The sequence below is a fragment of the Tinamus guttatus genome, unplaced genomic scaffold, assembly GCF_059628265.1.
Source record: "Tinamus guttatus ecotype Peru unplaced genomic scaffold, ASM5962826v1 Tinamus_guttatus_pri_ptg000297l, whole genome shotgun sequence".
Taxonomy (NCBI): domain Eukaryota; kingdom Metazoa; phylum Chordata; class Aves; order Tinamiformes; family Tinamidae; genus Tinamus; species Tinamus guttatus.
In genome coordinates this window covers 518,195-534,031 of record NW_028288831.1, presented here as the reverse complement: position 1 = coordinate 534,031, position 15,837 = coordinate 518,195, and the positions used below count along the sequence as shown (strand labels likewise).

General features: G+C 43.1%; 1 protein-coding gene across 1 annotated transcript in view; it reads right to left on the bottom strand.

Annotated features, from left to right (window-relative positions):
• CDK5RAP2 (CDK5 regulatory subunit associated protein 2) overlaps positions 1–8,621 on the bottom strand; it is a 72,051-nt gene extending 63,430 nt beyond the window's left edge. The window contains exons 1-5 of the mRNA XM_088527962.1: positions 8,496–8,621; positions 8,337–8,398; positions 6,312–6,379; positions 2,393–2,503; positions 758–834 (exon numbers count right to left, since the gene is read on the bottom strand). Of these exons, the coding sequence (XP_088384088.1) occupies positions 758–834; positions 2,393–2,503; positions 6,312–6,379; positions 8,337–8,398; positions 8,496–8,548 (371 nt within the window). The 5' untranslated portion in view covers positions 8,549–8,621. The remainder of the gene's footprint in view (positions 1–757; positions 835–2,392; positions 2,504–6,311; positions 6,380–8,336; positions 8,399–8,495) is intronic.
• Between the last annotated feature and the right edge of the window lie 7,216 nt (positions 8,622–15,837).

The following is a 15,837-nucleotide window of genomic DNA, read 5'->3' as shown; positions in this document are numbered from 1 at the left end:
TACCTGCACGTCACTACAGGATTAGGTACAAAAACCTACAGGTTATAGAGCAGTTGTTGGGATATAGCCTAGACTTGATATCAAGCAATGAGACTTCCATACATAAGTCTTGTCACAGTAGATAAACAAGCATTTTTTACATGTAATGAAAAAGAAATAATTGCAACATTTCCTTCATATTTTTTAAAACCTCAAAATACAATATCAAGCCTTTGGCAAAGTTGGATTTTCTACAGACAGTGGCACTGAAATAAACTGATGATTTGAAACTCCTAAAAATCTCTCCGACTACATCTTCCTTGTTAATTCCTTGTGTTTGCTTACAAGAAAGAATTGGTTTGTAATCTTCTCCTTAATTTTGCTTCCTATGACAAACTTTAGTAGTGGAAGGTTCCCTTCAAAGCATGTCAATGTATTGGCAGCTAACTTGAGAGACCAAACACATTAATCTGGTCCTCGGGATCCAGTTCCAACTACACAACTACAGTGATGTGCCTGAAAAACACCAGGTAATGAAATATATCATAATAGAGTAACGCTAGCTGGTGTTACTACATTAACATCGCTGTGTGCTCACAAACTCATTACTGAGACTAAGTGTCAACCAAATGAAGCAACTTCTAGAGAAAGTCGTCAAAATAGTTCTTGGGACTCTCACAATCTTAAAGCACCAGAGGAGATATAAAAAAAGCTACCACACCCACACTAACTTAGAAGATCTTGGAAGTCTCAAGAAACCACAACATCTGACACTTACGAGGCTTTGATGAGTAGTTTCTCTCTCTCCTGCAGGTCACGTTTCAGACTTTCTATCTCAACTTTCAGCTCGATATTCTAAAATACAAGAATATAAGCGCCTGAAAACAATTCAGAGGTCACCATACTACAGAGTTAAGGTCACATATAGGTTACCTTTTCCTTTGACAAGCAAATTAAAGTTCCACTGAGCTCAGAATAGCATAAAGAGGGAGAGTCTTGGGGAGGGTGGCACAGGGAGCAGAAGGATTAAAATGGCTTTTAGCTTTTAAAGAAAGTATCTTGGAAGGTTCAGGACTTTCAATAATTTAAAAGAACTTTGTGGACCATTGTATTCAAGCAATAAAAATCCCCAAATACAGGCACACACAATTATATTAGGAAGCAATGTGCTTGATTCTCTTCTTTGAGCTAGAAGATTTATCTTTGTTTCTTTCTTTTAAGCTTGAAACAAAATAAAATTAAATAAACAAAAACAAACTGTGGTAATTTTTTGTTTGTTTAAGTTTTAAAGTAGTTTAGTTATAGCCTGGAAAATCTACTCATAACTTTGACAGACATTGTACAGAGAAGTATCTGGTCCACAAGTTCACAAACAACTTTAATATATTAGAAATTAGAAGACCTCAGCATGGAGGACCAAGACAAGAGATCAGTGAACAATATTTAGTTGACCTAACTAAATCCATGACCTAACTAAGCATCGATCTAGGTACTTAATTATTACAACAATCACAGAGAGTTAAATTTTCCTCCTAATACAGAAAACTGGAGAGACATAGTGCTGCACCTGTTACTAATATAACATACTAATGGATTAGCAAGGATGCAGAGGCTACTAAAAGACCTAAGAAATGCTTCTCATTACCTGTAACCCTGAAGTAACAAGGACATGAGACTAAAATCCTTCTTCTAAATTAAAAACACCAGTTGTTTCTACAACCTGACATATAAAACAAAGTAACAGCTTCCCTAATCTCACAGGAACCTGCATTCTTTCAGAACAGTAAAACCAACAGCTAGACACAACCCTAGTACAGCTTTATCTATATGCATTGATCAAAACAATGCCAGCTCCACAGGACTGGAAGATCTACTGCTTTAATCAACAGACAGCCATAAAAATGGTGAAACAGCTTTCAAGAACAGCTAGAGTGAAGGGGACCCCTTCAGTGAGTCAGAGGTCAAGTTGCTAACAGTGCTGGAACAGCCAAGCAACCTCCAAGTAGCTTTAGTGACATCTGATAAGAAGGAAAAAACAGAGGATTGAACTGAGCTCCTCGAGAGCAGCAAGCAGAATCACTACACACCCAGCACAGAAGGGAGCACGCTGCATCCTCTACTCTCCATTCTCTCATTTCACATGATTTCCATATGATTTCAGTAGCACAACTCAAAAGATCCACAACCACACAACATCTCTTAGCCTGCCCCATAACTACAGGCTGTAATTACTTCTTTACTGAGAAACAAGTTATTATAATTCCCTTATTACTGAAAAGAATTAGGTTGAATAAGATAAAATTAACCTAGATTTTTCCATTTCAAAAGATACCCCAATAAAAGTTGAGTAAAACAGGTAAGAGTTTGTTCTGTGTGAGAGTTCAGTGCTCTATTAAGCTATTTAAATGCATACAATTTTGTAGATTTCTTCAGTGGGGCCATCAAACTTCTGCTGCATGCGCTCCTCCAGAAAATATATACGAAGTTTCAGGTTGAAGTTCTCTTTTTTCAGATCAGTGATTTGCTGTAAAATAAGAAGAAAATAAGCAAGCTATACCTTTTTTTCCTCAATCCAAGTAAAATAACATGGGAAATTGCTGTCATTTTTGCTTTTGGTTGGTCTTCACCAAGTGCAAGATAAAGATTAGAATTCAACCAACCACAGAACACTTAATAACATCACAAAAAACTAAAGCCAAATAGGAGCATTCTTCCCTCCAAGACACTGTCATCCAAGAAACTACAAATATCCCAAGCCCTTGAACAGGTTTTATCTTCTGCTGCAGTGTCAGCACATACATACAGAATTTCTCTTCTGCCCCCCCCCAGACATAACATACTATGAATCCATCCTCATTTTTCTGAGGAAGTTGAAATTACATTTTAGCCTAGTCATCCTGAATGTATTCTTTAAAACAATACAGATACAGACTGGATATATAAGCATACCTACCTTTAAATTATTATATACTTAAATGTGCACACATGTGTTAACTGGGAGGTTAACTGCTTAATTCAACTTGTCAGCAGGCTCTTGTATAAACAATGCTCTTTAGCACTCCCAGAAAGAACATTCTAATAGTATCAGATTAGGCACAAAGAATCCAAGAGTTAAAACCTCTTGGTTTGCAATACTAAGTAGATCTTCCTTCTAAAAGATACAACTTGAACAAAATAAAATACCTTGAAATAGAAGCATTTTCTTGGCTACTGACCAAACCTTTAGTAGAAAAAGGCACAAGAGAGTAAGGCAGATTAACTTGATCCAACACCAATAAAAATTTTACCCCATCCCATATTTTATGATGCAGTTCTTGGGGAAAAGGAGTTATTTCTATATCTGTCCTTCAAAACATAAATTTTTTAACCTTCCAAATAGGAGCAGCAACACAGTTAATGATTTCATTAAAAAGTCTACTTCTAGAGCTCTAGAGACTAAGCATAAAACTTCCATTCAAATAAAACTAGTGTCTCCTGTCAGGTGCCTTCAGCAGAAGGAAATCTAATATGTTACAGAGCTGCTAATAAAATATTTATGTAAGCTTTCCTAGAACAACAGCATGGCACCATTTGCAGAAATTTTTAGCAATACAACTCTTAAAGTACCTAACATGTGCAAGCCAAGGAAAACTATTTTCTGTAATTGCACTCAATGTGCATGTGTGGACGATTCCTCAGTTTAAACAAGCTTTGCTCAGCAAGAAGCCTCATTATTCACACAAGATCAACCAAGTAGCTAACAGGTCTGCACAGACCTGCAGCCTGTTCTCACACGCTGACAAAGCCTGTCTTTAGCAGCTGCAGCAAGGCATATATTTAATTCATTGCTTCATCACCGTTCCCCTACAATTCTGATGGAACAATCAAGAGAAGCAGCCCTAAATGGTGTGCACAATTTGTAAATGTTTAAAACACAGTGTCACACTAACTTAAACTGGAACAGCTCTTTGAAATAAGCACAGGGATGTAAACATTAAGTTAACAAAACTTTGAAACGAGTTAGAGCACAGTGCAGGAAGGTGCTCAAAACCCAAGCCCTTATTTGGATTGAACCTGAAAATGAAAGTTTTCTGCAGTGAGAGAAGGCTGCAATATTGACCCCCCAAGGGCTAGATCCTGTGCCTCTTTTCTGCTGTGTCCTGCTGAGTTGAGCACGACTTTGCACAACTGGTGGGAACAGGACACAGAGCTTTTTTCTTAAGTTGGCAATGACCATTTCTAATCATACTCCAAAGGCGTATGAGCTCAACTTCACACCTTGAATACATTTCTCAGTTAAAAGGAAAAACAATCTCATAAGAATACAGTATTACCTTCATTCTATTTCCATATATTTCAGGGATAACAGAATTAAGCCAGAGAGCTTAAGGGTATTATTTTCAAAGTGCAAACGAAACATACTACTACATCAAGAAGTGAAACAAATGTGGTCTCTGACATTCAGTTTCTCAAAGCAAAGTTAACTCAGGCAGGCTACAGTTAAAAGTTACAGCTTAATAAAAGACAACACATAAAAAGGGAATAAGTTAACACTGCAGAGAAATTTTAATGACAGTTCTCTCAACTTCTGCATTTAAAAGCTCAGTCATAACTTCTTTCACATTTTGGTATCTGCGGTAAGGGAGGAAGGGGGAGGTTTAAAAAAAAAAAAAAAAAAAAGAGAGAGAGAGGGAGAGAGAAAGAGAGAAACAGCAGAGACTTCTTGAAAACCAGAACAATGCAAGTACTTTCTACACAGAAAATTCCACACCACTGCATGGCAGCGAATACCACATGCCTAGATCAATTTACTTCCTTCCCAAGTCTGCTTAGAGTCACTTTTATGCAAAATGGCATCTGCCAGCAGAGGCTGTGGTTTCACACACTGTACAGTTTTTGCCAGCAGAGGCCATTTTAAAAGACTGCAAAGTGGGTTTGGGGAGACGAGAAAAAGAAAGCCCACGAAAATCACTTAGTTCCCTAACTGGAAGCCGTTTGTCCCTTCTGTTCAAAAGCATCTAATAAACCATGACAAACTCCTCAGCTACAGATGTCTTTCATTTTGCTCATGTAACCACATCTCTAACAGCACATGGTATTTATAATGCGATTGCTTTCTGGCAACAGGAAAATTAAAACCTACACTTCTGATACTATCTAGTTCAGCATAAAAAACACAAAATGGGCCTTTTCTACATGGATCTACCCATTACGTCATTCCAGGATTATTACATGACACTTCTTTGAACTGCAAGATAAGGAGCCCACTCTTGCTCTCCTTTCCTTACATCCTGCATGAATAACATAGTCAAAGAACAGAAAATCCTTGCAGCAGTATAGAACATGCCATCTCCCAGCAGGAATTAGCTACAACCTTTACCTTCTTTTAAAGCACTAACTCAGACTGTTTTAACTTAGGACAAAATAGCTACTACTGGATGCTCCCTTCCCTAGGTTTAGCCTTCCCGCTACAACGATCTGAACCTTAAAGACTCAAAACAGTTGTAGAAACGTCTTTGTCTGAGTGCCTTTGATGGATTCTTCCATTACTTCAGCGATTTTTTCAGCTTCATAATAGTTCTGGCATTCACAGAAGCCCATAAGTCTTTGGTAGATGTCATAGTCAAGATTTTAGTCACACAATAATACCAAGCATGTCATTTAACCCCCATCCAATACAGGAAAGCAAAAGAGAAAGTAAAAATGGTAGCATCTGTAAAAACATCTTTCACTAAAGTCTTCTAAAACAAGCTTTAAATCCTAAATGAATAACATAACTTTCTCTTCAGGCATATGTAAGAAGAGAACAGCAACCACAAGAAAAATAAATGGAATGTTCATTTCATATATAATCCTACACACGTATGAACAGCAGTGATAGAACCATGGTAAAACCTGCAGACACCTGAATATATCCTAACCGCAAGCAAGCTACAGCCTGTGATTAAGTAAAGGAACCTTCTTCAAAAGATTTCCCGTTGTTTTCTCCTCCAACATTTCCTCAAACAATAGAGCTGTCAAGGAAGCTTGATGCTTCCTTGAAGCAAGAAGAATCAATTGCAGGTTTGCAAATCAAATTCTTGTTTTTCTAGTAGTTACATGCAATATTGCATAACGGTTGTTGTTTTCCATTCCACAATTTACTCATCTTAACAAAAATTTGCCTCCAAATATGGAGACAACACTTGGGGGCAGGGGGAAGATTCCAACACAGGTGATCATGCCCTCATTTGCACAGATCTGTCCTTCCCGAAACAAACCAAACATCTGGCCCAGAAAGTCTGCACTTCAGCACGTTAGACATATCCTTGTCACGATTCTGTCGTGGACTCTTACATTAGACATCTACTCACATTTTCATAGTCCTTCATGGTCCGAGCTCTAGTTGGTGAGACTGTATCTTCTGCCACATCTGGTAACACTAGGCGTTAGAGAAGACAGAATAAATTTAGACACAGGAATCTAAACTGGGGTTCAATTTGGAAGTAGCAAAGGCTTGCTTTAATTTAAACACAATAAAAACACAACAGTTTGGGGGAAGGGAGGTGGAAATTATTGCTCCTTTTTTACTTTGTGGATCAGTGGTACTACTCAGTTTTTAGATTTATCTTTAATCACAATAACTTTATCAAGTAAACTCCCAAATTCCAACAACACCCTTTTAAACCATGAGCTACACTGAAATAACTCCCATTTTAGAATAAAGTCTCAAAAAACTATTAGAAAGCAGTTCAAATCCATCAGCAGCCACAGAACAGGCCTCCTATGTAGCCTCAGGGAAACCATGAGCATAAGTCACCAGTATCTGTATTCATAAAACACAATCTCTTCTGAATATACATATACAAAAGCTTCTTCTGTTTGCATACATATTCTTAACAGCTACATTTAATGGGAGTATACAACTCTTCCTACCCAAAGCTTCTGAGAGAGTCAACTTAGAACAAGATTGCCCAAAGATGTTGTATTCACATCTTAAAATACAAAGTAGTTGAGGTCTCAGACCGACCCTCATCCTCCTAAAGAGGAAGTATTTCCTTTAAAGTACTTTCAAAACTGTTATGTGACCATGTAAACCAGTCTTTAAAATGCACCAAAGAATGCCCTCAAGTGGTTTTTAAATCTTCTAAGTTCTAATTAAGCTCTAATTAACCTCACAACACAGCACTCTTTAAGCACGTGCAGAATAGAGTCCCACTGTGTTGTGGTCTTGGTATGTTTTTTATTTGCTTCTATTCATGAAGAAATGGCTCTTCTAGGGAAACTCACCCAAAATTGCCCCCCTAGCTTCTACCAGCTCCTTTTAGACAATGAAGTCTGCAAAGTGATTTGCTAGATGAGTGCTGAAGTAGAAATAAACCCAAGACCTACACCTCAGGAATACACAGAATGCAGGGCACTTAACCACATAATATTAACTTTCTGAATAATGCCATTCAAGCATTTTACTTTAAAATAACCACTTAAAGTTATCTTCTCACAGACTTGAAAATTAACATTATTATATGGTCATCATATTAGAAAGAAAAAAAAAAACATTGAATTAGAGCCCCCATTTGACAGGAACCAGTAAAATAGATAGTGAGTCTTCTTACTGAAAGAAGAAGCAAAAAGTTCAAGTAATGGGTGCTAGTTTGGCCCTTTTGACCAGAAAATAATCAAGTCCTCATAGCTAAATTGTTTGAGCTGGAAAGCCTCATGATACACAACCCGCAATTTATTTTGGATTAGGCCGTATATGGGAAGGAGGGAAAAAAAAAAAAAAAAAAAAAAAACACACATTGCCACACTGGGTCCTTTGGGTATTTCAGCACACAAGCCACAAAAGTTGCTGCTCGTGAGTTACAGGCACAGGGACCACAGGCACATACTGCACAACACCGACTGCAGCTGCTGCTGGCATTTTAGAGTCTTACAAAGACTGAATTTCGGGAAACCTCCCTCATTTCGATACTTTCTGCCTCTTTTCTCCTCAGCAAGACGCACTGGAGCAGCCGCAGCCCTGGCCCTCCTGCCACGAGCGTTGATGCCCGTGACTGTGCCCAGACGGGACAGGGCACCCGACTCTTTCTGCCCACAGAGCTTTTCGCTTGTGAGACCACGGCTACAACAGTCGGTGTTTTCCGAAATAACACCAAAAAAAAAAAAAAAAAAAAAAAAAAAGCGAGCAGCGGGAAGGAGTTTCTTACAGAAAAAGGGAGGGAGCCTCTCCCGGGGAAGCTTCTGCCCAGGTTTCGGGCGCCCTCATCGCTCCCCGCGCCTCATCGTGCCCTAAGGCGCCGCCGCGTCCTTACCCGCGCGCCCCCCGTCCTCACCCGCGCGCCCCCCGTCCTCACCCGCGCGCCCCCCGTCCTCACCCGCGCGCCCCCCGTCCTCACCCTCGCCGCCGGCCGGGCCAGGCTGGGGGTCCCCTCGGGAGTCGTCTGGCAGCGGGCTGGCGCTGGGGAAGGGGAGGACATGGCTGAGGAGAGCGGCCGTCGCCTCTCTCCTCCCGCGCGGCCGCAGCCTCCCCTCCCCTGCGCACCCTCTCCGCCTACCTGCCCTCCAGCGCCACGGGCAGCGTGGGGTCCTCGCCCGGCAGCGAGTCCATGGCGAGCCCGGTGATGGGGGCCGCGGCTCTTTTGTGCGCGGCTTTGGCGGCTCCCTTGGAATTCAAACGGCCGCAACCGCTTCCGCCATCTTGACGTCGGCGCAGGGTGAAGCCGCTGAAGCCGCCGCGGCGGAGCGCGCGCCGCGCGGGCACTGTGGGAGCCGTGGCGGTGCCGCCATGTTTACTACGGGCAGCGGCCGTGGCCGCGCGGGCGGGCGCCATGCTGGCTGAGGGCAGAGCGGGGCGGAGGATCGGGGCAACTGCCAGCAGGGCAAAGGGAGGGGAGAAAAGAAACGGCTGGTCGCCATCTTGAGTGAGGGAAGCGGCGGCACCGCCGCCATCTCTTTTTCAAAGCACGGCCGGGCGGGGGCGAGCAGCTGCCATGTTTGTTGAGGGCAGCCTGGGCGCGCCCCGGCTATCGGCTGTGTGAGAATGGAGCAGCTGCCAGCGGTGCCTAAAAAATCCCAATTTTAGGGCTTTGTGTTCCCGAAAATGTCTCGTTATTTGAGGTCTCTCAGTGCTGCGCACCAAGGGGCTACAGTGACACGGCCACCTGGTCTTGAGGTGCTCTAAAAAAGAGGCATGTGGAGACAGACAGAGATACACACTGAAAGTAGAACAAAAAACCAATGGTTATCCCAACATAGAGACCACTGGAGTTAGATAGTGCCCATCAAAGGTGAAAATACAGAGAGCATCTCAGCTGAAACAAATCAGCGTGTTTTTACCCCCTTAAAAGTTGTGGCGTTACTGGAGGTTTAGGCCAATCAAGTGGATGCTCTGAGAAACTGGTTGATAGGCTCCTTGACAAAAAAACGGAGTCACATTTCTAAAGAGCAAAGAGGAAAAGGTAAAATGAATATTGGGAGATATATGTAAGAAAAGAAAAGAAAAAAAAAAGGTGTGAAGAGATTGGCAGAATAGCTACTGATTAGTAAAACAAATGCTATAAAACAGTAGTCCAGATTGCATGAATATTAAAGACTTAGAAAAAATAGTTATGTTTTAGTTTCCAATTCTATTCTCTATTATTTTTAGCTGGCAAGGGACAAAATCACAGCAACCAACTGTGTCATAATTCGTCATGTATTGAAGCAGTGTGATCAGCACAAATAAAATATGCCACAGCTATTGCAAGGCTCCCACCTTTTTTTTCCAAAGGCAAGTATCTTCCCATGTTGACATTTGCACATTTCAGAACACTCACATTGCAAACTGTTGAGATTAAATACTGTCATCACTCCTTCATTTTTTCCATGTGTCCTAATCCATACTACTGTCTCTGCCCTTTTATTTAATGGAGAGCACTTTCTGTCATCACTCACATGGCAACACGCCCCTGACTGGTATGAGCTGTAACTGCGCAGAACAAGGAGGTGGGATGCCAGACCCGAGGCTTGCTTTGCTTTTCAAAATGTGGCACACATCCCCATGCTTTTAATTCCCCGTTTGAAGGTTTGTGCAGGATTGCAATGCTCTTCTGCAGTATTTACAGCCCAAACACCGGGGCATTTGTGGTCTGGAGAATACAGCTGATCTCCAGCAAAAAGGGACTGGATTCATTGGAGCAGGAAAATCCACCCTGCCGCCGCTACCTCTCACCATTCTGAGCATTAATAATATAAGTAGGTGCTTTCAGTTTCTGTCTCTCACATGCAGGATTGACCATGTGCTTGAGCATTAGATCCAGTTTCCCTTGCAGGACTGAGTGGGTCAGATTTCATTCACAGCCCTTGTCTGAGATATCTCAAGGGAGTTCTTACCTGGCCAAGAAATAGGCCACTGGTAAGGCCTGGCATGTGACCTGGACCAAGGTAATTCTGCAGCTTTGTTATTCCAAGTTGTCGCGTTGTCCCATTAACTTCATTCTCTCTTCATAGCTGCAATAAGGCTCTCATCTTTATGTAAAAGAGGCCAAGAGAAGCTGCACACCAGCAGTAGCAGCACTGGGCTGTGGTTGGCAGCCACGAGATCAGTATGGTCACTGTGGGCTTCGCAGCTCTGCTTCCATCTTTCAGTTTTCCGTGTACAAATGCAGGACGGAGCAGCTGGCAGTGCCGCAGGCTGGAAGGAAACGCAGGGCACCCCTCGGAACAGCTGAGCTCTCAGGGCCTTCTCCTGACCCGCTGGACGTGTTGATGCTTTGCATTTGGTGCCTAAGAGATGCTCGGTCCCTTCAGCTTCCCCGTGGCCTTGGACAGCCGTTTGTCCCCGTGTGTGACCGGGTTGCAGGGGCTTCACCTGCAGCAACGTTTCCAAAGTCGGGTCTGCCACATGGCACCAGGGTCTGCTCAGCCCGTCTGAGACAGGAGCTTGGGACTCCACATGTTTACAAAGGAGAGACCTGCTCAGAGCAAGCGACAGTCCACATAGCGCAAGGGGACAGCTCTTCACTATTGGTTAATGTTACTGTAAGGTATCACATATGTGACATATGCCATTAAATCCGCATCAGGCAGCCATAAGCGCAGCACAAGTTATTTACTATATGCTATGGGCATCTCTGGTCTCTGCAGAGCCGTGCAGCACCTCCCAGCACATAAACTAAAGGAAAGCCCCTGGACCCTCACCGTGGAGTTCAGCACCCCTTGAAAGGGCTGCCTGGTGCATCAAAAACATACACATATTTGCATATATAAATATATACATATCTGTGCATGTTTGTGTATACCTACACACACCACATATACACACAGACACGACTGAAAACTTCCGTGTCCGACCACACCGTCCAGTGCTGAAAAGGCAGCAGCAGCACCGAGGCGCTGTGAGGGGCAGCCGGGGAGGCAAACACACCGCTCTGAGGAAGTTAACAACAGCTCATAATCAGATTAGTGTTGTTTAATCTTATCTTGATTAGCAGGACATGCGGGGAGATTACACTAAATCCTTGTACCCGCCAGCCATAGTGGAAGCCTATCTGAAGTGTGTACTATCAAAATGCTCTGCTAGTGCAATTCAAGTCTCAAAAAAACCCACCCTGGAATGTCATTAGGATGGCCCTTGCTGTTACAGCATGCTTAGTTTTAGCACCCACTTTATTTATGCTGATTTACCTGTCTTTAAGCGCTTTGTTTAATAGGAGCCAAAAGCGCTACATGTAGCATTGAGCAGGAAGGACGAACCTTAGCATCTGGAATTTGCTTCTGCACCAAGAATTCGAGTTAATTTCCTAACCCTGACAAGTGAGAAAGAAATGTAAGCTTTTCAGGGGCCCTTTTGCAGATGTTAGCAGAGCTTTCAAAACGACTGATGCCACAGATAGGGATTTCAGAGTATCTGATGAACATAAATTTCCTTTGAAAGACGAGTTGTGGTCACGAAGAAAAATACAACACTACACCCCTTTGCACGTTCTAGTGTGGCTCTGTGCGTTTCATTTTTGACGACTGCATATATCTGTGACCAAATATGTCTGTGTGAATATTACACACAGTAATGGGGAAATTCCCATTGACTGTCTAGCTACCAAACATATTAATGAAATTAGCTGCAAGCTGCAATGGTTAATTAGCAGACACAGGAGATCACAGGGCACATTTTTGGGATGGATTATCCAACACGACATAAGTTGTATTAATGAATATCTGAAGTTAAAAAACGCTTTTAGGACATGGTTCTCATCTCACGCACATGGGTATAATGAGGGAATAATTCTCTTTGAGCAAATGTCTTCGCTGGGATGAGCTCAAGTTCAAGGCTTTAGCCTCGATCCAGCTCTGATTGCTATTAACGCCAAGTCTTCCATTGACCTTTAATGAACAACACACAAACACAAAAATCCATGTGGCATAGATACAAATTATATACATTTATTTTAATCCATTTTAAATAACATTCTTCTGTATAAATTCTGACATATATTCAAATCATACACTTTTTTTTTTTTTTTAGAAATGCATTTGTAAGCAAAGCATATGCTTAGGAGATGCCTTATTTGGATGTGTAGCAAGACTGATGGGTTTCAATTGGGAGTAAGAACATTTTTAAGGCCCACATTTTTCTTATTTTAATCTATTTCTCTGACACATAAATAGCAGAGTCCTGTGGGAGCTCATTTTAAAACTTCACTTTAAAGAGAAATTTATTTTTAGGATTCAATTTTATATCCTTTATTTAAGGAGACTGCAGAAACTTTCTGCCACATATACATTGCATGTAACATTTGGGATAATGCAGTGTATGAGTGGTTAACTGGCCCAGGCTGCTCGGAGGATGCAGAACACATCCCTTCCTATTTCATTAATAGCTTCCAGTGTGCTAAGTTTGTTCAGCCTGATCCAAGGGAATCACCATTCCAAAGGGTGACATCTCACGCCAGCTCCCCAGGGCCAGTGCTCCACGCGGTTATTTCTAGCTACAATGATTTCTAAGGTTTTAAATCATCTCCCTGCATTAACCCAATGATATTCGTGTTGCACTCTGTCCTCCCAACTGCTCCCCTCAGCCGCGGGCCAGCCAGGCTGCCCCGTGCCTTTGCCACATCCTTGCCTTTGGCCCTGTGTCCGTCATCCCTTTGCCTTCGGCTGTTGGACTGTGGAATTTAACTCACCCCATGCAGACCAGGTGGATCTGCACAACACCCTTCACCTTAAGGATGGTGCCTTGCAAGCTGGTCTCCCACTCTCATGCCACCCTAACGTGCCCCATCCCACCTTCTCTATGCAGGTGGCTGCAGCCACCGTGCCCTGTCACTGAGCACCTCGACCAGGACAGTCACTGCCCATGGCCACAGCCTTTGGTACCCTGGCCCCAAGCCCATCAAAGTGCGATTTTAGCCCAAGCTGATGAGGAGACAGAACCAGCTCAGCAGCTTCCTCGCTCCCCGGGATGGTTGCATGGTGGATGGAAGGAGCAAGCAGGGTTTCATCTCAGATCACCAGGCAAGGTCAAAGCTGCTTATTCTCTCCTTGCTGAGGCATTTGTCCCCTCTCACAAGTGTTCTTTGAGCAAAAGGCCTGGGTGGCCGCAGATGCTTGTGCTTTTCTGGCTGAGTCATGTTGCCATCTGCAAGGATTGTCCCAGCGCTGTATCCTGGCAAGAGCTCGAGCGCCTGCTGAAGAACATCCTGCACCTTCTCCTGCTGTGCAGATCAGGGCAGCCTGGGCCTGTCCAGGCTTTCCATCATCCCGACCTTCCTCCAGACGTGCAGCCAGACAAGGGCCTTCCAGCCCTTCCTTGCAGACTGAGTGCAAGGCCACACGTATCCCTAAGCGAGCACTGCCAAACAATTACATCTCTTAGAAAATTCTTTATACTGTCATCAGTCTGCTCTGTGAAAGCTTGATGAGTAACTCAAATAGCAAAACCCCAGTTCTCTCCCAATTCTCTCCTCCATTCCTCTCCCACTGCATAACCAAAACGAACGTTGCTCTGAAGAACTTCAGCCCTACCTGCAACCACCCAAGGCCATAGCGAGCAGTGCGACTCTTTCCACTGGGTCTAGCAGCATTTGTGGCCTATGTGCAATATCACATCCTGTTCTCACCGTCTCCCTTGCCCTTCGTCAGCAATCTTCCTTCTCAGTTGCTGTGCCTCCTCTTTAGATCAGGTAGCAACTTCTCTGAGGCAGAACTGGTATCTTCTGCATGTGCTTACAGCACTTATTCCCCTTTCCCCCAAAGTCTCCCATCATAAGAAATGCCTCCACGCAGCACTAGAAAGGAAATAAATAATCGCCACATTCTTCCTACTGTTTCTTATCTTCCTCTTGAGAAGAATTTACTCGTGCCAAGCTCTGAGGATGCAGCCGTCAGCTCCTGCTGACCTTTAGCAGGTGCTTCATTCGTCCCCAGCATTAATCCCTCACGAAGCACCAACACGTGCAGCAACACAGCTTTAGTTCTGAGGTCAAGTCATGAGTTAGGCAAAGGATTTGTTTCACACCCTGCTTATTTGTAAGGGGACGAGGTACCTGGGACTGGCTCTTGGAGCCTCCCCAGCACAGGGAGGCAACAGCACCCGCTCCGAGGCCCAAAAGCACCTTCCCTTGTGCTCTGTTGCCTTTAGCTCTTCTCCCTTTGCTAACAGCCCACCGGCCTCACGCTGAAGTTGGGGGATTTTATAAAACCTATAGCCCCTAGTATGTCCCTGACAGCTGATTTTGACCATGTCTTATTTTTTTTGACACTGTCTTGTGCTACATGAAGTTTTTAAGCATAAATTTCCTGATGGCATCCACGCACTTGTAGCTTGCAAGCTTAGCAATCTGAAAGCAGAGCTGTGCTCCTGTGCTCCTCTGCGAGCTGAGCTCTGAAACCCCAGTTCCATCAAAACACAGGAGGTTTCTGCCTTTGCAAAAAGTTTTGCCACGAGGCCACACTAAACCCTCCAGCAAGTCCCCCGTCACCATGTAAGTGCAGAAGAGGTGGCAATGACATTCAGTCGTGTCAGGAGCAGCTGCTTCGGAAAAGCCCGGGCATCAAGATCAGGACCTCAACAATAACAACGAATTCGTGACAGCTTATTTCCATTTTTAAGATTTAAAGCAAACAACAGAACAGTACATCTGATTTTTGGACACCTACTAGGGCCTCGTCACAGCGAGGCTGGCTATTTACTGCCTATTTAAAGGAACGAGGAAAGTTGACAGATGCAAGTAGGGAGCACTCACATTTTCTCTAAAAAAGAATATTATTCAGTGACACGAGAAGAAAAGCTTCAAGCAGTGGGTGTTTGCCAGAGTCCCAGCTCCAACAATATTGCCATCTAATTTACAGTATTTTAAACAATCCTCATTTTTTTCCTTTTTAAACAACGCCACTAACCGCTGTACAATTAAAATCCAGATGATAAAATATGACTCGGGGAATAGGGAGTTGGAGGGGGGCATGATTCTGTGTTTGGGTTTTTTTGGTTGGTTGTCTTTTTTTTTTTACAAATAATTACAAATACAATTCCAAGAAGATATATTACATTCTATATACAGAACACACCATTTCTATCAGGGTAGGATATTAAGCCTAGCTTTTACTTTTACATGGCAACCCTGAGATGTCTTGTCATCTTTCTTGCACAGAAACTATACAAGCTCATCAACCCCTACTAGAAAAAAAAAAGTCTTCCTATGTTTTAATACCATTATCACCCTGTCAAAGTAGTCAGAAAGGGGAAAGCACAGTCTCCTCCCTAACTCCATTATTTCCATGGTATTTTTTTCCTGTTTCCTAGCTTAGTGGAAACTGATAGTGGTGACTTGTGTTCAAGTGTGTGACTTACTCCTCTACTTGCCTCTTGGTAGTACAGCGAACACTGGTTTCCCCACTTTTTCTTTCTTTCTTTCTTCCCTC